A 22,384-nucleotide genomic window follows, 5' to 3' on the forward strand; every position below is an offset into this window, starting at 1 on the left:
GTTGGGGGTATTTGTTGAATTGCCATCATATCTCTATAAGTGTATTGGTCTAGTTCATAAAACGTGGAAATACGAGTAACCAAGTATCACTGAACATCTTGTGCGAGTAATAGTAGTTTTCAAAATCAGCACTGCTGCTATATTGAATCGCGTGATGCAGGTGAGACGGCCAGAGGCATTCCACTTGTTTATCATTTTGCTCCTTTTTTTTCTTGGTCGTGAAAAATTAAGGGGCAAGAGCCCCCGTCGCCCCTCCCTCATCTGTACGCCTCTGATGGAAACCGTAGTTTTGATCGATAGTTTTTATTGATTTATATATAATGATGTCCAACCGTATCTAAATTCTTAAATTAATCTTTGACATACAAAAATGTATCTTTACACAGACGCACTTATTCCATACGATAGGTTCAAGAATATTGGTTTTTTTTTAAGTCGAATTAAACCCATGGTAAACCGCCGTGTGAACACCTCCTTGCAAGCGAGCGCACGGAGCCCGCATACCACGAATTCATGACATTCATTTATGGTCAAAACCCCCGGTAGATGTTGGAGACCTAGATTAGAGATGCTCATTGTACGGTTCAGTACAGACGATCAGAGCAAAGAGTGATCGATGGTATCGTTTGGTGATGCCAGGAAAGAAAGTATCGGCGATATCAAGATAGAGTTCATTGTTCCTTTAAAGTCCATGTCTACCCCAACAGAAAGTTAAATAAAAGGCAGATTTCTTACGAGCATGACTCTGAAAATTTTATCAAAAAGTGGATGTAATGAAAGAAAGCTATGACATAAAAAAAAATTATGCCTATTTTGATATGCAAATGAGAATCAAGGAAATCACACGCTTATTATTTTGTATTTTTTGTTTGAATTATACAGTATTCTAATTTTACAATAAGGAAACTCTTGAAATAAGGTCATCGATAAAATGTGTTGCTTTGAAGATTATCATTTTGTTCAAATTCCCTTTATCTCGCTATTTTTATTTTCACAAAGTCCGTTCAAAAAATTTCTTCTTCATTTTGTAATGCTTAATCTTGTTTACATCATTAGTGTTTTGAGACTTGTATCCCCCCTTCTCCATGACAATTGTTTATATTCTTTATTCATTCTAGCTGAATATTTCTTCTACAAATTGTGTTCTTTGTGATTCATGGACAGATTCTGCGTAATTTGTTTTGCATCTATTCATAAAAGTGGATGAATCCGTCGAGAATGTTCGAATGACCCCGAGTTCTTTGCAAATTTGAATGGTTTGTGTTTTCACAATTTACTAAGGTAAGGTTTCTCTTAGAATCTTTCATAAACAGAAATGTTCAGTTATTAATCGAAAGGAGAATTAGACTCTTATTTGGTGATGATGCAAATAATATTCGTGAAAGAAACTTGAAGAACACAATGAATGGGATACAGGGAGAAGGGAAAGGGAGGAAGAAGAAGAGGAGAAGAAAAGAAGATGAAAGAGGAGAAGAAGAAGAAGAGGAGGAAGAAGAAGGAGGAGGAGGAGAAGAAGATGATGATGAAGAAGAAGAAGACGAAAAAACGTGATCATAAAAAGAGGGGGAGGAAGTGTAGTAGATTAGAAGGAGAAGAAGAATAAGGAAGAAGAACAGGAAAAGGAAGGATAAGAACAAAACCCACAGCAGGAAAAGGAGGAGAAATAGGAGGACGAGATAAATAATAATTGGTCTTTTGATGCACTGGGCCTATATATTCCTATCGCTGGCATCCAGATACCAGTCTACCGATACTGGCCCCACCTTTTTCCTCCAATTACTGGTATCGATCAAAGTTTATACCATCCATCACCCAAAACACACACCCACAATGTACCTCACACACAATCCAACATACACCAATGTACACACACATATTACACAGTGTTTTAATATCTAGTCTAGCTAGCAGTAACGCCACGGCCTATAGGCTGCATGCATTGCGCTGTGTAAGCGTGTGCCACGGTTAGCCTTTGCCCTAGCACAGCTGCAGTCGGAGGGGAAGTCTGTCAGAAGTTAGGAAAACTTAGCCTAAAAATCATGAGCGAAATAATAGATTTTACCCTCCCCAGGCCTGCCCCATGGGGGTTTCGGCTAGCTGGCGGCAAGGATTTTAATACACCAGTGCACATATCAAAGGTGAGTTTATTTCTCCATTTTGTATCAAATATTATAACTATTCGTTTAAAATACCCATCTCGCTTATATAGACAACGGGACAGTAATTTACCCTGTCATTGTTTTAACGAAATGCTGTGTCATGCGGGGGTGACTGCTCTATTTTCATAGTACTGGCGACAAGTATTCCGTGGCGTGCGTGATATATTCGTGTGGCATTTTCTCAACGACGCTGATACCTTTAAGAGAGGCACCCCCGGAAAAGATGCGATCCAAAATGGCTGCCATGGCAGATCCGTGTTACTTTCTTACCGTTGGTAGGCCTCTTTCTGAAGCATTAATAAGCTCCACATGCCTTTTAATTTTTAAGTATATCCCATCTTGATATATATCATATTAAATATTCATTCCTGATCCATGATACGCCTATTGATTGACACTTAATAGCCAAAGTTTTATATATTTTTTTATATCTTACTATAAAAAGGTACATGACATACAAAAGCTATTAATGAAATATATATTCCTTCTGCTACTAATACCTACATTCAAAATCCACTGATGATGAAGAAATATACTTCTCACTTAGGCCGATATTAGGCGTTGCCTTCCATGAATTTAATAGAAAGCAATCCGAATTTTACTGGAAGTTCTTAATGTTTAAATTTTAGCCATATATAATTTTTTATTTTTATAATAAGATATTTCATTATATACTACTTCTTAAAATGCATTCTTCAATCATTGCCCCAGAACCTGGCTTCTAATTTTTCACTCATTGTCATTCCTCTTTTTAAAGGACATTTTTCTTTATTCTAATTGGATTATTATATACTTTTTTGCCTTCATAACCCCCTCCCCCTTTCATATTATGTCTCTCCTACTTTCATTGCAAAGAAAGAAAGAAAGATTTTTTTTTAGTCATTCTCTATGACTTCAAAGTATTACCCCCACTCGCATGCGCTCTCTCTCCCCTCTTTCTTTCCTTCCTCCTTTCTTTCTTTCTGGCTTTCTTTCTTTCAGTCATTCATTTTGACTTCAGAGTATTAATCGCCCATCCGCACACGCACACACACACACACACACACTCTCTCTCTCTCTCTCTCTGTCCAGTTGCTAGTTCTAGTTTCTTTTCTTTTTCTTTAGATCTCTCATCCTCGTGTTTTAGGCAAATATATGTAATATAGTTAACAATCTTTTATGTTTATTTTTTATTTGCATTTATAAGAAATTATTTACAAGCAAAAGTAAAGGTGTTAAGGAAATAGGGGGAACTGCTCAAGTAAAGCCGAGATGCCCTATACAAGCGCAGTTCCCATAAAAATAATAATTATGGTAAAGAAAGTATAAGTGACAATCAAAATGGCAAGGAGCATCTTACATGTCTTATGGCACTATCTTATTGCAGAAGATGCGTTATTTTTTCAAGTGAACGAATACTTGATTTTTATTGTATTTTTTTCTGTAAAACATTGTTGTGCGATATATTATACATTTTTTAGATGTAAAAACTTGTATATTTTGACATTTTCATGGAAAATAAATTACCTTAATTGAGGATAAATAGAAAAAAAATATTACGGCACTATAATTAGAAACATTATCTCACCAACATAAAAAACTAAACAAAGTGATAATATACAAGAGATGTATTACTATACATATTGAGATAAAGACACTATACTTCAGTCTTTCTTTTTCTTCTATTTTTTGAAGGACCGACTTGCTTTAAGTTAGTGCTAAATACTGCTGAATTATCCTTAAAATAGTTTTTCTGATAAAGTAAAGATCATTTCCTTTAAGAGGGTCGAGTGTCATCATAATTTTAAAAATATGCATGATTTTATACCTACGATTTCTATTTAGAAAAAGATTAATAAATGAATGAATTAATTAATTTAGAATATGAAAATCCTCTTTCCTATAAATAGAGATATTTCCCTTTAAACGTGTTGAGTGTGATCGTAGTATCACAAAATACACATAATCTTAGATACTTCACATTTGTCTTTAGATTTAAGTACCGTAATAGTTCTGTTAACGTGAGAGCAGGGCAAACAAATGGGTATTTGGAATGTTTGTGGATAAGCTTGTAAATCACGCTCTGATTAAACAACAAGTCTCAAACATTCGTTCCGCGTGTTTGGTATAAAAGGAGCTCGTGTATCATTATTCTGTCCTTGTCGTATTTCCGACTTTGATGGCATATCGTTCCAAATCTATATGTTAAACTATAGTTTTTCAACTCTTGTTTTACGATTTGTTAGCGAAATGGAAGAGGGTTTTTTTAGCATCTCACAGCATCAGATTGTATTCACTTGGTACACACGCAGTTAATTTCTCTAAATCTCAGATATATGAACATAAAATTAGATTGAGTCCAATTATAACTTCTTTTAAACGGCACAATATGTTGGGGAGTTATATTCACCTTTCAACTAGTAGTTGTTCTTATTCTCAGATTATATAATAATAATAATAATAATAATAATAATAATAATAATGATAATGGTAATAATTATTATAATGGTAATGATAACAATGATAATAATAATAATGGTAATAATAATAATAATACCTATAATGATAATAATAATAATAATAATGATGATAGTGATGATGATGATAATAATAATAGTAATCATTATCATGTGATTTCTATGGCGCCAAATCCATTGTAATGAAAAATGCTCAAGGCACACAGGTACAAAGAGAGACACAAAACAACATCACCACCGCATGAGGTAAACCCATTAGACCTATATCAAGTTCGTTAAATTGAAGGTAGGTCTATATACACCACGCTTGGTGTAATATATCTTAATGATGATGATATCAATGATTATAAAGATGTTATTAGAAATGATCATCATAATGATGATAATCATTATAATAATAATAATGATAACGATAATAATTATAATAATAATAACGATAATAATTATAATAATAATAATAATAATAATAATAACAATGATATCAACGAAAATGATGATGAAGGTGTTAATCATGACGATAATGATAACAGTTGTATTTCTGATATTACTATACATCTGCTAGTACTGCCACTACTAGTACTACTACTACTACTACTACTGCTACTACTACTACTACTACTACTACTACTACTACTACTGCTGCTGCTACTACTACTTCTCCTACTACTACTACTACTACTACTACTACTACTACAACAACTACTTCTCCTACTACTACTGTTACTACTACTACTACTATTAGTTCTACTCTTAATACTACTACTACTGCTGCTACTACTACTACTACTACTACTACTACTACTACTACTACTACTATTACTACTACTATTAGTTCTACTCTTAATACTACTACTACTGCTGATACTACTACTACTACTACTACTACTACTACTACTACTACTACTACTACTACAACAACTACTTCTCCTACTACTACTACTACTACTACTACTACTACAACAACTACTTCTCCTACTACTACTGTTACTACTACTACTACTATTAGTTCTACTCTTAATACTACTACTACTGCTGCTACTACTACTACTACAACTACTTCTCCTACTACTACTACTACTACTATTACTATTAGTTCTACTCTTAATACTACTACTGCTGCTACTATTATCACTGCTACTATACTACTCCTTTTAGTCCTAATGATAACAAAGAAGAAAAAGATGATGATGAAGAAGAACAAGGACAGAATAGAATAATGATAATATTAACAACGAACATGATAAAATGGTGATTATCATGATATCAATATAAATTATCATTTTAATGATGATAATAACATTTGCGTAAGGATTTCTTACTATATACATGTTTAATTATCACCACTCAAGGTTGATATAAATCTTTGTACTTTAGTAAAGATAATATAAAAACACAACACTAAGCATGCCCAAAGGTAAACCCAAATCTCCTATATTAACCAACTAAACCCTGCTTTTATTAATGAAAATAGTGAAATATATTAGAGAGATGTATTTGTACATTTGTGAATATGAACTGGTAGTGTATAAGAGAAAAATATGTATAGCCGTCTATACCAGTCTATAATGCAAACCACATATGCAGGACAGTTCATCAACTGAAACAATATCCTATCTTGCGATCATCTTCCACAAGCACTTCATTTATGATGCACACAGAGGAGATACTGAGATATGTTTATCCACCAGTCAAGTGGCGGGAGCATTGGTATCTCTATGTTTCGTTTACATGACTCGCATTCCAAAGGGATAGAGGTGCACACCAAGCGAGTTTGAAAATAAAAACTTTACACCACAAAAAATTGACAATTTAATGACATTCCTTCTCCATGTTCTCACGGGCACATAGTTAGTTAAATATCCTGAAAGGGTGTCTTCTCCCAAATATGTTGATACAATTTCGGTACGTGGTATGTGTTTATTCGTGGATAATCAGGATGTATACTTTGCTGTTATGTAAAATTCGATTATCGCCAAAGTAATGTGTGAATTAAATGAATGAATTCAGAATGTCTATGAAGCCGTAATCCTATATACAAGAGTCGCGTAATTTTAATTGTATCCAGAGGGACCATCAAGCTTGAAACTATCATTATTAATTTAATTGTTTATGAAATGTTTCAAAATATTCACATACCAATAGTATTTAATTGTATGTGTATTAACAAAATATCCCGGGATTATGTGTTTAATTGTTTATGAAATGTTCCCAAATATTCATATACCAATAGTTTCTTAGTGTGTGTGTATTAAAACAATATCCCGGAATTATGTGTTTAATTGTAAGAATTTAAGTGTTTACAAAGTTCTCTAAATCATCCGGGTTTTTGTTTTACATCCAAATGCAATATAAAGATAACGTACAATTATTTAAGTACAATTTAAAGTGTTGTTATTATTTCACATTGAACGTATTTAAGTGTTTGAAATATCTCAGAAACGTGTTTATACGCTGCGAAAACACAAGCGTTACATTCTAACACCTGTCCAGTATTTGTACTAGAGGAAAGCACCTTAGAATTAAGTGTTATGCAGCACCAGTTTAGAATCAAACCAATGGTTTACACTGTGATTATGTTTAAAAGTGATGTTAGCCGAAGACCAAGCTGGGGCTGTTTCAACAATTTTTTCCTAAATACCGGGTTGGTGTTGTAATAACACTGGGTATTCTGCAGTGTAAAGTGTTAGATTACCTCTTTTACCGTGTAATCGTTCAACATCTACCTAAGATCGAGATCGCGCTATGGCGGTTCGCGGTAGGTCAGAGGTTAATATACAAAAATACCCTCACACGCCATTATTGTCCCATTTATCGTTGACTTAAGGTAAATAAAATGTCTTTATCGTTGCGGCGTTTCGTTCTGCATCATTCAGATGTGGCCGTAATTTCGTTGTAAAAGGAAGGTGAATACTCCCCACTTTCAAAAATTATGTACCATGATGTAAAGAAATATGAAAATTTACAGGCAAGTGAGGACACAATGAGTTCTTTCATTAGTGCGATCACAATCATGCTACCCACTGTGTACTACTGGCAGACTGGAAATTTATGGATGTAAATCCATTATACAAGTAAAAAGAAATGCTCCATAAAAACTGGCTCTTGAAAATTGCATAACTGCCTCGGCCTTCCTCCGTGATTTAATTTCCTGTATTGATATTGTTTACCTTTCAGACAACACCAAATGGAAAGGCAGCGTACGCAGGGTTGCAACAGAAGGATGTGGTGTGCGCCATCAACGGTAATATTACCTCAAGTATGACCCACTTTGATGCCCAGGATGCCATTAAGGAAGTCACCGGGGACCTCAAACTTAGAGTCAGAAGGTAACAGGAATGGGCGGTGATCCCGGGGGAGGGGCGGACGTGCTAGCCCCCACCCCCCCCCCCGACCAGAAATTTTATAAACATCACCACGCAGTTACGCAAGAGGGGCAATGATAATGGGTGAAGTGACGTACTGAGACACTTGGGACAATATTATTCTGGGACATGATCAGATCTTATAATACAATCTACATCTTTGCCTGCTTACTTGGTGTCTTTAGTAACAGTACTGAGGTATATGCTGGTGTATGTAACTGTGCGATAAAGCTAAAGCATACAAGTAAAGATTCCTTGAAGTGGGGGCAGTTCCCCTTGAATTTTGTAATTTTGTACAGAAACCAGTGGGAAAAGGGGTCCCCCTCCTCTTCCGTCACAATAAATCTCCAGGCATGCTATCAAGACCTTATTGTTATAGACCACCTCTCGATCTGCATGTCTCTCTCCCTCTCTCTCTTTTCTGTATGTCTGTCTGTCTCTCTCTCTCTCTCTCAACCTGTTTATGTATCTTCATTTCTTATTGTATTATTGATGGTGTACACATCTTTTTCTTTCTTCATTTTTTACATTTCAGAGGAGGAGGATTTGTAGACGCCCCGACACAATCGAAGGTAGGAATGACCTTCGCATCGGCCCCACCTCCAGTAAGTATATCGAGCGTTGGCAAATCGGTAGGAGTTTGGGGGCTGATCCCCCCCCCCCCCCACCCCCCTCTTTCCCTAAAAATATATCACTAGGGGGTTCATCAGTCATTATACGTAGTGATGAAAGACTTTTTTAATTCATTTTCCCCATTTTTGTGTTGGGGGAGGAGAAATCATTAAAAATAAACTTGGTGGTTAAGTACAAAGAAAGCCAGATGCCAACAGTGGCGTCACCATGTGGCAAGTTGGCGGACCAGAAGAAACATTTACCCCAAAATCGTAATTTTGGAGCTGGATTGGGCCCAACTGGGGTCGATAAAGGTTTTAATTGAGAGCCCCCTCCCTCCTCCTTTGGCCCCGTCACTGCGTGTTTAATGGAAGATTGCGAATTATAAATGTTGGATAAAGACAGCGTATAAAGCACACCACTCTCACTCACAACACAAAAATCCTACAATCCTACAATTATACAATTATGTCCAAACTATTTTCAAATCATCATGATTCCATCCTTTGCAGATTTATTCATTAGTATAGGTGGTAAAATTATGAAAAACAATCTTCAAGCGCCAGTCTAATGAAATAAAAGACAGTTTACCAGGCAAAATTATGAGTGGGCGTGTGATTTTTTGTTTACATCATAGCCTGATCCCACCGCTGCCACAACGCCAGCTTAGTGAAATGAATGACACTTTACGAGGCAGAGATAACCATGGCCCACAATGTTATGGGGCTGGACCTGAATATATATTCAATTTGATAAAGGTTGCTCCATTGAAAAGACACATCTTCTTTAACCTGGTCGTCGTTGGTAATAGCCACACGTGGTCAGCGCAGTAGACTATCTGAAGGCAGTTGCACAAGTCTATACCCTGTGGATCAGCAGTCTTAATATGATAGGGTAGACGTGCGTTCTATCTTATTTCAGCAGTGTTGTTATTTTGTATCAGTTGACTGCAGGGATCAGAAGGGTATAGTGTCAGATTTGAGGGGATCAGTTCAAAGTAGGACATCGAGTGTCGGACTCCTTCTTTGTTATCATCTTCTCCTCCTCCTGTTCTCTTCTTCTTTTGCTCCCCTCCTCCCCCTCATCCTACTTCTTCTTTGTTTTTCGTCGATTTTCTTCTTATTATTATTATTTTTCTTTCCTTTCATCTTTTTATTCGTCCTTTCTTTTTTTTCTTCTATCTATCATTCTTTTTTTATCTCTTACAGTAGTTCTTTCCTCCTCTTCTCCTCCATCGTCTCCTCCTCATTCTTCTGTTTCTTCTTCCTCTTCTTCTTATTCTTCTTCTTCTTCTTCTTCTACTACTACTACTACTACTACTTCTTCTTCTTCTTCTTCTTCTTCTTCTTCTTCTTCTACTACTACTATTTTTTTTTCTTCTTCTTCTTCTACTACTACTACTTCTTCTTCTTCTTCTCCTTCTCCTCTTCGACTTCTCAGATCGTTTGAAGACACTGGGACAGAATACGTACTTAAGGCAAATCAGAGAGGAGCAAGAGAGAGAGGGAAAAAAATCAGAATTCTGATGTTACAAAAATGACAAAAATAAGATTTCAGGCTGAGAGTGTTTGATAAGCGAATTGTTTATTCAACGATTTATCAAATACCAATAAATAAAATATCAGTACGCCTGAAAGGATAGCCCAGGCAAGGTGGAAAGCTTGATTCCACTCGGTTCCTAGCCACAAATGACAACACGAATGTCATATTCATATGTGGAGGAGGGTATATGCCCCAAGGACGTTTCATGACAGTACCGCTAGCCATCGATGTGAATTACGTAGGTGAGCTAGGGGACGGATTGAATTACCTGAGGAGAAGATTGATTCAGACAAAAAGCTGTGCCAGCGGCGCCGGAACGGAACGCTCTGAGGATCGGAGGGACGCTCCATGAAGGAACGTTCCGGCGCCTGGAGCCCGGCAGTTACCTTCACTTTTGGGGAAAAAAATCAACCCTGCACCTTTATAAAGGTGCGATCCATCCAATACCACACTGGGAGCACCTTTGAGAGATGCAACTATGCACCTTTCATAACTATAACTAATATTTCACGACATTGAGCAACTTTACAGGTGCAACTTTGCACCTTTCAGGTCACTCAACACCTATGTATGTGCAACCTTGCACCTGTCAAGTCATTGAACACCTATGTTGGTGCAACTTTGCATCTTTCAATTCATTGAACACATGTAGGTGCAACTTATAACCCTTCATGTATTCCGTACCTTAGCCCTCTAATTGTAAGGTGCCAAATGTACCTTTGTTCCTTGACTGTTATACACTCTGCAAAAAAAGTACTTGGACACTTATAAAAGTTAAAATAGTCCATATAGATATTTGATTAAAGGTAAATTATTGTTCACATGAAAATGTCATGTCATACTGGAAGAGGAATATTGTGTGGTCATGTTGACATACAATAAATTGCCTTTAATCAAATATCTATATGGAATATTTTAACTTTTATAAGTGTCCAAGAACTTTTTTGCCGAGTGTATAAGGTTTTCTGAGTTTCCATCGATTCTTTTTCCGTCTTCTAGTCGGAGGGAAAACATATCCAACCATTCCCCCATGCACCACCGCCTCCTCACGGAGCTCAAAGTCAATATCATGATACACTTTGTGACGCCTCCACGGAAAACTGATAGTGTAGTGTTGCCTTATGACTGAGGCATATCAACTACACGATATAAAACAGCGTAATGGCCGTAGTAATGCAGCAGTCACACTGGTGCAACCGACTCCAAATCGATCAAAGCTATTACGTTAATACCAGTGACATTCAATCGGACGGTTTGGAGTCTGTTTGATCGGTGTAACTGAGTCATGGTTGACGATGGTCATGTGCTTCAAGACGACAATACTAAGGTATGTTCCTGGAACATGTCTTTGTTCAGCGCAATTCTTAAGATTTGCATTTTATTACAAAGAGATCACAAAACTAAGAGAATGCAAGAAGTGTAATTTATTTCAAAAAAATAAATCAAATGAAATAGTGGTCTTGGCAATTGGACTCGTTGACTGTTTATGAAAATAAGGGCATCATGATTTGTCGGAGTTTCTGGAGCCTGAAGTCCTGCAGAACTATCAGCCACTTGGGAATCCCCTTTCTGTAGCTATTGTTGCATAAACCACTATAGAAACGGAAATTCGAGCCTTATTTTGTTGCCTTGAGAACTAATTACTTTTTCATCTTTTCTGTTTGGTGTTTTAGGTCCGACGCATGGAACCTGAAGTTCTTCCACCAGCCGGTCCTCAAGTCGTCCACAAGCAGTTCAACTCCCCTGTGGGTCTCTATTCTGCAGATAACATCGCCGATGCCTTCAAGGGCCAAGTCGAAGGAATGGGAATCGATGCCGGTGCCACCAAGTACAGTATCGTTCCTTATATCAAGCTATCTACAGTCACACGGGAGAAACTTTCTCCAGACCGACAGAAGCTATTATGTTTTTTTATCAATGGCATACCATAGGTCGGTTAGGAGTTGGTTTCGTAAGTATGACTGTGTCGTGATATTAAGCACGCCGCACGTACAGCACATGATCTGCCTGCAACCATATTGTTGGATTTATTAAGAGTTATTTGAGCAACAAAAATCGTTTTGCAGAGCACACTGTCAAAAAGTCGAAAAAGTCATGTGAATAATCCAGATTTGATTCATTGTTCATGCGAATTATTTCCTGATATTTGCAACAAACTAAATATAAAGGATTTGAAAATATAATGTAAAGAAACGTGTCAATGGTAAAAATTCGTGTTGGCATCGTTTACTGCAAGAGGAACTGTCATGAAATGGGTCTTTTGTTTATAATCCACCTCAAGGACAAGTTTTGGCGTATAAGTCGCTTGTTATTCATCCTTCATGAATATTCATTGATAAATCTTTTTAAGAAGAATATGATTTGGGAGTAGTTTATCGAATTTGTTAGAGATTTTTACCCGATTTCCTTCATTGTTATTGATTTTATTGACAGGTTTCCTGCGGCTTCTCCGATGTCACCAATGTCCCCCATGTCCCCTATGTCGCCTATGTCACCAGGCTTCGGAGGACAAAGCTACGGGGGACAGCAGAGACAAGGCTTCGGGTCCAGCCCAACACCTTTCGGTTCCTCAGCCCATGAACCCGCGTACTCAAGACCCAAACCCATGGCCCAGGTGTATTCGGGCCAGGCCCCGAGGGCCCAGTCATACGCACCTCCAAGGCGCCCACCACCAATCGTCAACCGTCCCAAAGCCCAGCGTGGGCCCCCACCTTCCCAGCAGAAGCCGCAGAGGGCGTTTGCGCCGAACCCAAGTCCCAAATCAAGGTCGTTCCGTATGCTTGAGGAGATGACACAAGAAGAAGAAGCCAGAGGTACAATCAGATTCATTTTCCCCAAACACATTTTATCATAACATTTGCTCATACATGCCCCATTTTGTGGAATAGCCTTCCTGCTGTACAGCGTTTTATCAACATATTGGTCGAACAATATTGTCACATCTGACAACTTTCCTTGATTTTGATTGGCTTAGAAGCGCTATTACTATGGTAACTGTCGGATAAACGTCCGACAAATCTTTTCATGAACCCCCCCCCCCCCCCCTCAGGAGATTTCAGAAATTGATTTCCGATTGACATGGTTTGATCGAAAATCCTTTAACTTTCGGCAGAGAACGCAAGGAAGATAATGATGGAATCCAATGAAAGTAACCCGATGTTTTATTATTATTATTATTATTATTGAGCGGTGACAACGATATTCCGAAATCGAAACACCCTGTGGTACCTTTTTCTTTTGGTTCATTTTCTTGTCAATCTAAATGCTCGACATTGATTTTCTTTCTTGTTTTGCGTGTGTAGTTTAAAATTACGGAAGCTTCAAAGTACCTCCATCTACTTTATCTTGCCATGTCGACTTTATTGCGTTAGCATGTCGAGATGGCGAGATACACTATCTGGCCAAGTCGACTTATGAAAAGTTATACGTCGTTATTGGGAGTTACGTGATAGCTATCTATTACGTATCTCGCTACGACGACATATCGTAGACTGAAAAATTCTCTGTTTCGCAGGGGTTTTAAAACATTTTCAGATTTTTTTTAGTTGACAAGGGGATGCCGCGGAGCCAGACAGGAAGCTACAGGAAAAGTACTCCAGGACATGCAAGAGAAAGAAAAAATGTGGAACTTTGACATTTTGGAGTACTTTTACGTGTTCCCGGTGGCCTTAAAGGAGCAATTTCTTTTGCTCTATCCAGTATTTATTTTTTTTATAAAAAAAAAAAAAAATCGACATTTTAACATTATTAAGACGCCTGTGGCAATACATCTCGTCAATTAGATAGCTCTTTAAAGCTTCTGTAGAAAATTAATCAGCTTGGCTTCCCATAAAATATTATTTCATGGAACAAATCACGCATGGCATATTAACCTGACTCTTATGCAACTATATTTTACATTAAAGAACTTATTTTCCTGCAAAAACATACCCCATCTATGCTTATGTGTGTCTAATTTGTAATACTTTCATCACTTTATTTGATTTTCTTTATTTTTCTGCCGTGGCCAATCACCATCTAAGAAAGCTTTAAGTGCATTAAAACTTGACGAGATACAAAAAACTTGACCTTATCAAGTCAACTTAATATCATCATCATGTCGACTAAATGAATGTTTAAGTCGACAAGGTGATATGAAGTATCTTAACAAGTTGCCATGGCGATTTTTTTAAATATGATACTTTATTTCGCCATGTCAACGTATAAGGTTAAAAGTCGACATATTTATAATCAATGAGTTAAGTCGACTTGACGAGATAAATTCTTCCGCCATCTCATCAAGTAGAATGGTACTTCAAAGCTTTTAGATGTATTAACTGTCAGTCATTGCATTATTTTCATCTTTCACTCATTCACCCAGAACAATGCTACGACGAAGAATATGACCCCTACATGCTTTAAAAGAATCACAACCATGGTATAATCATTGCTTGTCTTCATATAACATTGACTTTTTGTGCATTGAGCACGGTTTGTATTTTCATCCCAATGCCCGTTGCACGCAAGAGGCGTTATAAGGTACTTTGATTTCGTGTTGACGCAAGCGCACCTCCGATCGCCCTAATCATCGACGCGCGATTGACGGAAAGTGTCAAAGTGACGTCATTCTTAAGGGTGGTCAACGGTTAAAGATATAACCGCCAAACAGCTCAGTCTCGTGAACATGGTAACGTCGCATCGGAGAATATATATGTTTTTTACGGAAGACTGCGTCAATGAATAGCGCTACCTTTTGTAAGAAATGGCAGCGTACATTTAAAAAAACAGTGCAACGTACAACGATTTTTATTTTTTTCAGCCTGTGACGTTTATAGGGTAACATGATGAATCCAGCAAAGAAAATATTTATATTTGGTGATATTCCAAGAGTTAATGTGATAATTTGAAGAAAAAAAATCTCTTGTCGGTTCATTCCAATGTGGATAAAATACATAACATTTTTATGCGCAAATAAAGACGTTTGATAGAGTATTAAGGTGGTGCTTTTCATGCAACGGGCATGCCAACCAAATTGAAGATGGGCCAACATTTTTGAATGGTTACCTAAATCAAGATGTTCAAAGGTTTTTAATATGAAGATAAAACATGTGTACCCCATAACACTTTTCTCCCTTTGTACCTCTTACAACCTTTTGTTACTCACATTTTCTCCTTCTGATGTGTCTGCTTATATGTCTTTGTTAGAGATAAATAATACCCAAATTAAAAGTTTGTATAGTGTTTTTTCAACGACCGGGGTCTTGATTTTGGTTAATAATTTTGATACCATTCTTAACGATATGACTAATTTAAAGAATTGTTAATAATGAGGTTCTCATAATACATTAATTATGTATTATATATTACATTACTAAAATAAAACAAAGCGAGATGCTCTTGAAAAAAAATGGTAACAGACGCACTGGCGTACAGATGGGGGGGGGGGCTTGAGGGCGATGAACCCCCCCCCCCCGAAAAAAAAATGTTCCACGACCAAGAAAAAAAAAAGAGAAAGAAAAAAGGAAAATTAAGGAAAGGAAAAGGAAAAGAAATATAATGTTATTTACTGAATTATTATGTCAAAATCTGTTATAAATTAGTTTCATTTTTTAAGTCAACATTTTTTTTTTGCTTCCTTCGCTTGCTTGGGACTTTTGAAGAAATTTCCTCACAGACGCCATGTTGTGCCCATCAAATATATTTACTTTTTACGCCACGCAATAGACGTGAGGTATCAACGATATTCCAATTCTACTTTTAATTCAAATATCGGGAAATTCTGTTGATGTGAATTTGGTTTTCCATTCTCTTGAGATTTTCTTTAATATTTCTAATACTATTAACTTTGTTATTACCTAATTAGCACACCTTTTGATTTTGATTCTTCCATTTTCCCCCTTTTCTCTAATATTTTCTACTTTATGTTAAAATTGTTGTTTTGTATATTCTGTCTCTCTTGATGTATAATGCGTGCGTTGGGAAGAATTAGCAATAAAGCTACTACAATGTATTAACTATTAAGTGCTATTTTTTTATTAAATTAAATTTTCATTTATAGTCGCAAACAGACTGAAATGCTTTTGAAAAAACGCGAGACAATACGTGATTGATTATTAATAACTTTCCTTGGGACAATTTCACTAAAGGTGTACACTCTTAAAATCTTGTCTCAACTTAATAACCCTATTTAATATACTTGATTTCAACTTCAATAATACGCTGATGTATTATTTTGCTGATGTCATACTAAAGTTTTATCAAACATACTTTGTTCCTACACTTTTGTAGAAAGAATGTGGCTTGCGTATGTGCATGGCGCCTCCGCGTAGCGTAATATCACGTGACCTCAGTTATTGACCAATCAGTATCACTAAACCCCACCACACACTATTCGATCCGATAACGACCGGAATCATTTGAAATCAAAGTTCTGCTTTACAGTTAACCTTGTTATTTGAGTAAAGTCCAGTTTGGCTTCTAATTGAATTTGCTTTTATTTATACAGGGACTCGAAATAGACTTATCACTCAACGTCGCTCATTAAAATTTTATAGAAGTGTGAATATTCATATCATGGTATTACGATTTTTTTTAAATCGGATCATAACGGATTGGGTTGTGTGCACAAGGTTAAACCCTCCGATTGCAGAAAATATCTAACTTTTTCAGAGAATTTCGGATTAGATATTCCAGACTTTACTTTTTTTAGCACTTAAAATTTGCCTTCACCTTGAAAGATTTAACATAAACAGTAATTTTATGGTTTTAATATTTTGAATGGGTGTAGTATTAGGGACGACGTGTTTCAAAATCACAATGCTATGGGCAAGACGTGGTTTTGTCGGACAGCATGAAAAAAACAAGAACATATATAGCTTTACCCCCATCAAACATGGTCATTGGTCATTTGTTCTTCATCATCATTTTCCTTCAATCATGTTCTTTTTTTTATTACGAGGTAACCAACAGCCGTTTTGAAATGAGTAGGTCTATAACAATAACTATCATCGGGTGTGTTCGTTTATTTGTTTGTTTTTTCTTGTTTTAATTGTATATCAATGTAATTGCAGCCGACCTATCTCAAGTTTAATATTATTTTTGTTGTTTTATTTGCAGCCTTGGAGGAGATGCAAATGGCCAGCAAATCCCAGGAGTCATCAGAGTACACCCACCGACCACGCCCAATAGACGACTACGAGCCCTACGACGGAACGCCACGTGGTACACAATCCAGATCTTTCAAAATGCTACAACAGTTGACGGCTGAAGAAGAGGCTATGATTGAAGACTTGTAACTTCAACTGTATAAAAGTGCATTATTTTCTTGAATACTATTATCAGTAATAAAAGATTCCCCGCGTTTGTATTATCTCGATGTTCAGAAGCAGCGTTTTTGCCAATCAGGGTTCGTGACGACACCCGAAATAATATTTTAAGGTTCATTGGACCCCTATTTCGTGTACGGGGAGGGAGCGGATGGAACATCCGTAAAAATTTGCCATTATTAAAGATGGAAATTTAGCATTTTAAACCTGGACATGGCTTAAAATATTGTGAAGGGGATTTTGGGGTAATCATTCTCCAAAAATACGATTTCAATGTTACTCGTACGCATGCGGGGGAGCAGCCAAGCATTTTTTTTTCCATCAATATCATGCCATTTTTTATTCGGAAAAAATATCATATTTCTGGTAGGATGATTCCTAATCAAAATCATTAGGGGAACGTGTCCCCCCCCCCCCCCGGTCTCCATTGATGTCGCCTTCCTTAATTAAGATCTTACTTTGCCTTTACTCAGTTATTTTGGAGTTTGTGGTGTAAACTTACCGCTCTTTCTCAAGAGGGTTTTGATTTCGAAACTTTGCATGGAAACAAGCTCTAGCCCGTGTAGGTCACTTTTGTTTGTTGTGTTACACGCTGAGGCGGGACGGGGGGGGGGGGGGTGGGGTCATCTTTTTAAAATGATTGGTATGATTATAAGCTTGCATCTCCATCTTTTTAAAATGATTGGTATGATTATAAGCTTGCTTCTTCACATGACTACAGTAACGTCATCGATCAGCCAACGTAAAACGAAATTATAATGACCGAAATAACCATTCAAATATCTTTACAATTTACTCAATGAAAAATAACTTTTTCAAGCGATACTTTTTTAAAATAACTGTTTTAGATAGCGATCCTGGGCAAAACTTCAGCCTGTTGTCAACCTAAACAATCAATAAAGATGAAAATTAGGCTTGTATTTATAAACATCATTTCAATTTTATAGTGTTTGTCTTGTTTTATCTATCTCTTCGTCTTCATATTTTTCCTCCCTATACGTAAAAAAGAGATTGGTTAATTTGGGTCATAAACATAAATAATTATCATCATTGTATCACTCTTGCATATAGGAATTATTTAAACGAATGTAACATCCTTCTCTGTTGTGAAGATGTAGTTGTGCAATAGAGGACTATAGCTTTGTTAAAGAATAGTAAATATTCGATTTCATTGTTGTTGTTGTTGATAATGATAATCATCAAGTTATTAGGTGTTTGATTTTGATAGTGGGGTATTCTTAGCGATTGCTTTATCATGTTTATGCTCAAACTAATAGGAAAACTCGGGAATACAAAACCTCATCTCACGTGCCTTATAGATAAATTGACCTTTTCTCCTATTTATGTACTATTATCACAATTGTTACTGAATACTAAAATATGAAATATCATATCTCCTAATTTTGAACCAAAATGTATTTTGTAACGATTTCCAATCCACACAAGCTATATTTCAGTCGATCAAATACCTAGATTTGATTTGTTTCAAAGTGTACATAATCATATTCATGACTATACTTTTACCTTGCGCTCGAACAACTTCATTATTATGTTTTTCAAATGAAATGAAATTGAAATATTATCACCTCATTTTATTTTGCTGGTTTGCTGTTTTGTGATTCGTTACGCAGGCGTTTGGCTTTATTTGTTGATTAAATTCATATTATCCTGGACATATTTTATCATTTCATGTTTTCATCATCCATTCAAATCTCTGTTCGGAGTGTTGTAAGATAGTTATGAATAGATAACGCATTTATCATTAAAAAATAATTATTTTACCTTGAGAATTGGAATACATTTAATTGTGAATCGCTTATAAGATCATTGTTTATTCAATGCAATCCCAGCGAAAGCCATGAAGACAAAGGAGTGGTTGAAATTATTTGTTTAAAAGTGGAATTTAAATTCAGGTTCTACTCCGCTAACGTGAAACCTGGCTAACTGTAAATCTTAAAAGAATGCATTTCTTATAATGTATAGTTCTAGTTAATAGTATAGATAAATATATGTGTGTGTGTGTTTAAGCGATGTCTATATTTTTCTGTAGTATTTATCATGGTGAGACTTAAACATTGAAAATGTAAAATTGTCGATTGTATTTGTGTTAACTGTTGTAATTTTGCTTTTGTGGGTGCTCTCTAAAATGTCGAGATTAAACCTTTGCCTCTTTTCATTTTCCATACGGTATTATTCTGCTTCGAGAAACCTATGTCAATCAACGATTTTGACATCACCAGAATAAATGAATTATCATGGATGAAAAATATTGTGCATTGTCCATGCACCTATGAATGTTTCTATTTTTAGAGTGATTGCAAAGTCTTTGGCATACACTCTAAATTGCATTGGACTTAAAATAAATCCTGGATTGTAGTTATATAGGGACCAATCGAATTTGGGATTTACTTTGTAATATTTTGTTAAATCTCATTGCAAGGGATTTGAATTTGAATCCTTTTAGATATAAAAAATTAATCTTTGGGATTAAACTTCAATCCCAAAATCGATTAGTCCCGAACTATAGTCCACCTGGATTCAGTATTTTAAATCTCTGCAATTTAGACAAATATTTATATGCTCTACTTACTTTAAAGGGATGGTCCGGGTTAAAGGTTTTTTAGCTTAATAAATAGAGTAGAATTCACTAAGCAAAATGCCGAAAATTTCATCAAAATCGGATAACAAATAACAAAGTTATTGAATTTTAAATTTTAGCAATATTTTGTGAAAACAGTCGTCATTAATATTCATTAGGTGGGCTGATGATGTCACATCCCCCACTTTTTCTTTTGTATTTTATTATATGAAATTAAGTTTATTCAATTTTTTTCCTCCAAGAACTAGAAAAATTGGATTGACAACTGTTTTAGTGCATTAGATATTTATTGTTGCAACTTATTTCATTATAAGGGAGACATATTATTCACACAAGTATGAAATAATGAGAAAAAAAAAATGATTTTGTGTAATAAAATAAGAAAGCGGAAAGTGGTGATGTGACATCTAATGAATATTCATGACGAATGTTTTCATAAAATATTGCTTAATTTTAAACTTAAATAACTTTATTATTTGTTATCCGATTTTGATGAAATTTTCGGCATTTTGCTCAGTGAATTCTACTCTATGTATTAAGATATAAATATTTTCAGCCCGGATCATCCCTTTAAGTCTTATCCAACTTGGTTTAATCCTACTACTATACCGATAACCATCTGGTCTAACTTGCCCTTTTTCCATTTTGTATAATTTTTTACCCCGGCATGACACGCTGTTGATCAACAGAATAATTATGAACGACGGTATTATTTGTATTTTCTATTTTTCTAAATTTGATTTTGTAAGATTTGTATGCCCATTATTAAGATTTGTTATTCCAATCAACCCTTCGATTAAAGTCCCTCATTGAAAAAAGGGAAATTGAGGAAGAAAATAAGAAATAAGGAAATGCAGAAGGAAAGGAAGGAAGGAAGAAAGAAAAATAGAAAGAAAGAAAAGAAAAAAGAGAGAATAAATTACCTTTTGGAAAATCAGGTAATAGCAGGCCCTTCAGGCCTGATGTCATCGGACAATTTTTGTTTCACCAAACATTTAATGAATGATATCTCTATACTAAAAGTATTCACAATCTGCACTGAAGTACAAAGTAAATATAACAAATCGAAAGTTCAATTCATTTATCGTATGTCTGAGTCACAGTATACTAGCCACCAGTGACTAATGACTGTTGCGGTTCACCATATCTGTTCAATGCACCTGCCCGCCTAGAATTGCGAAAATTCGTACGCTGGCTGTTGTGTCGTCTGCTATTAAATTCGTAAGGTAAATTCAATGGGGCGGGGTAGCAAGAAGACATAGACCAGTATTCTGAACTCAGGTTTAACTTAGACCATGTTCTAACTCCGTGCTAAAATTATGGGAGGCTAAAAATGTCGCAATTTTATTTACGATCTTAAGTGCACTGTGATCTTCCCCAATCATTTAGTGGTGAAGACATGTATCTTCATTCTTATTGTATAGGACCTACAGTGAGAGTCAAATGAGCTGATACATTGAACCTCTACTGTTAAAGATTTATATCACCACTGGCTATCCCTAGTCAAATCACAACTTTAACCCAGAGTATAAATTAACCCCGAGTTCAGAATACGGGACATAGAGATACAAAATACCAGATCTATCTCTATATAGTCTAAAAAAGTTTACACTTTGAAAAAGTCCTGGAAAATGAAAAATATACAACATGGGGATAGTTTTTTTCACATATTTTCTTGAGATTGGGTCTCATATATCAAAATAATGAAAGTCAAAATTTTGAACGTTACACTTGCGTGAGCACTGTTCATCTTCTCGCAGAAATACTCATTTTCACGCTCTGTCAAGGGAGAAAAAAAGAGAAAAACAAACCGACCGCGGGTTACATTTCTTATACATTTCTTTTGCATTTTTAGTTGGTTATTTTTTAGCATATTGAAATAAAACAGGTACATTTAAACATTTTGTAGCAACTTTGCCACCCAAATAAACATTTTAACCCTATAGGTAAGCACAAACTTATCCTTTTTTGTGTCAGCTGTATCTTTATAAGGACATATCTGAATGTAAACAAAAGTTACATCTCCAGCATTTTTTCACTAAGTTTTTATAATTAAAGTGGGTTTAAATTTCATATTTCATTTAATACTTGTTTCTCCACAATTTTAGCAAGCTTTAACAGAAGGAAAATCAAGCCTAAGCCATTTCATGCTCCGTGTAAAGTAAATATCACTTCGATGGCATCGGTGTGTGGGGAGGGGGTGCAATGACGCTCTATGAAGTGTTTGGGCAAAGAAACAAGTTAAAAAGATAAAAGGTATCTTCAAATAAATCTTCCTAGCTAAAGTCCAAAAATTGTGTTCTTCATGATAAACGTCTACTTTTATTCATACAACTAGTTTTCGAGTTCT

General features: G+C 35.8%; 1 protein-coding gene across 2 annotated transcripts; it reads left to right on the forward strand.

Moving 5' to 3' along the window:
- The first annotated feature begins 1,831 nt into the window (after positions 1 to 1,831).
- Positions 1,832 to 19,726, forward strand: LOC129282307 (PDZ and LIM domain protein 3-like). 2 transcript variants are annotated; one of them, XM_054918239.2, is made up of 7 exons: positions 1,832 to 2,138; positions 7,790 to 7,941; positions 8,513 to 8,582; positions 11,805 to 11,959; positions 12,565 to 12,944; positions 14,492 to 14,548; positions 17,227 to 19,726. In XM_054918239.2, exons 1-6 carry the CDS (start codon positions 2,040 to 2,042, stop codon positions 14,530 to 14,532), a joined length of 897 nt encoding a protein of 298 aa, XP_054774214.2. In that variant the 5' UTR covers positions 1,832 to 2,039; the 3' UTR covers positions 14,533 to 14,548; positions 17,227 to 19,726. The 2 variants fall into 2 exon arrangements, with proteins under 2 accessions (XP_054774214.2, XP_054774213.2); XM_054918238.2 differs by lacking the exon at positions 14,492 to 14,548.
- Positions 19,727 to 22,384: the final 2,658 nt, after the last annotated feature.

This window comes from Lytechinus pictus, chromosome 18 (genome assembly GCF_037042905.1).
Source record: "Lytechinus pictus isolate F3 Inbred chromosome 18, Lp3.0, whole genome shotgun sequence".
Lineage (NCBI taxonomy): Eukaryota > Metazoa > Echinodermata > Echinoidea > Temnopleuroida > Toxopneustidae > Lytechinus > Lytechinus pictus.

Excerpts from the sequence above, each read along its gene's own strand:
- LOC129282307 (XM_054918238.2), top strand. The coding sequence starts at position 2,040 with ATGAGCGAAATAATAGATTTTACCCTCCCCAGGCCTGCCCCATGGGGG. Across the intron at positions 2,139-7,789 it reads CACCAGTGCACATATCAAAG|ACAACACCAAATGGAAAGGC; the intron begins GTGAGTTTATTT and ends TTTACCTTTCAG. Across the intron at positions 8,583-11,804 it reads TCGCATCGGCCCCACCTCCA|GTCCGACGCATGGAACCTGA; the intron begins GTAAGTATATCG and ends TTGGTGTTTTAG.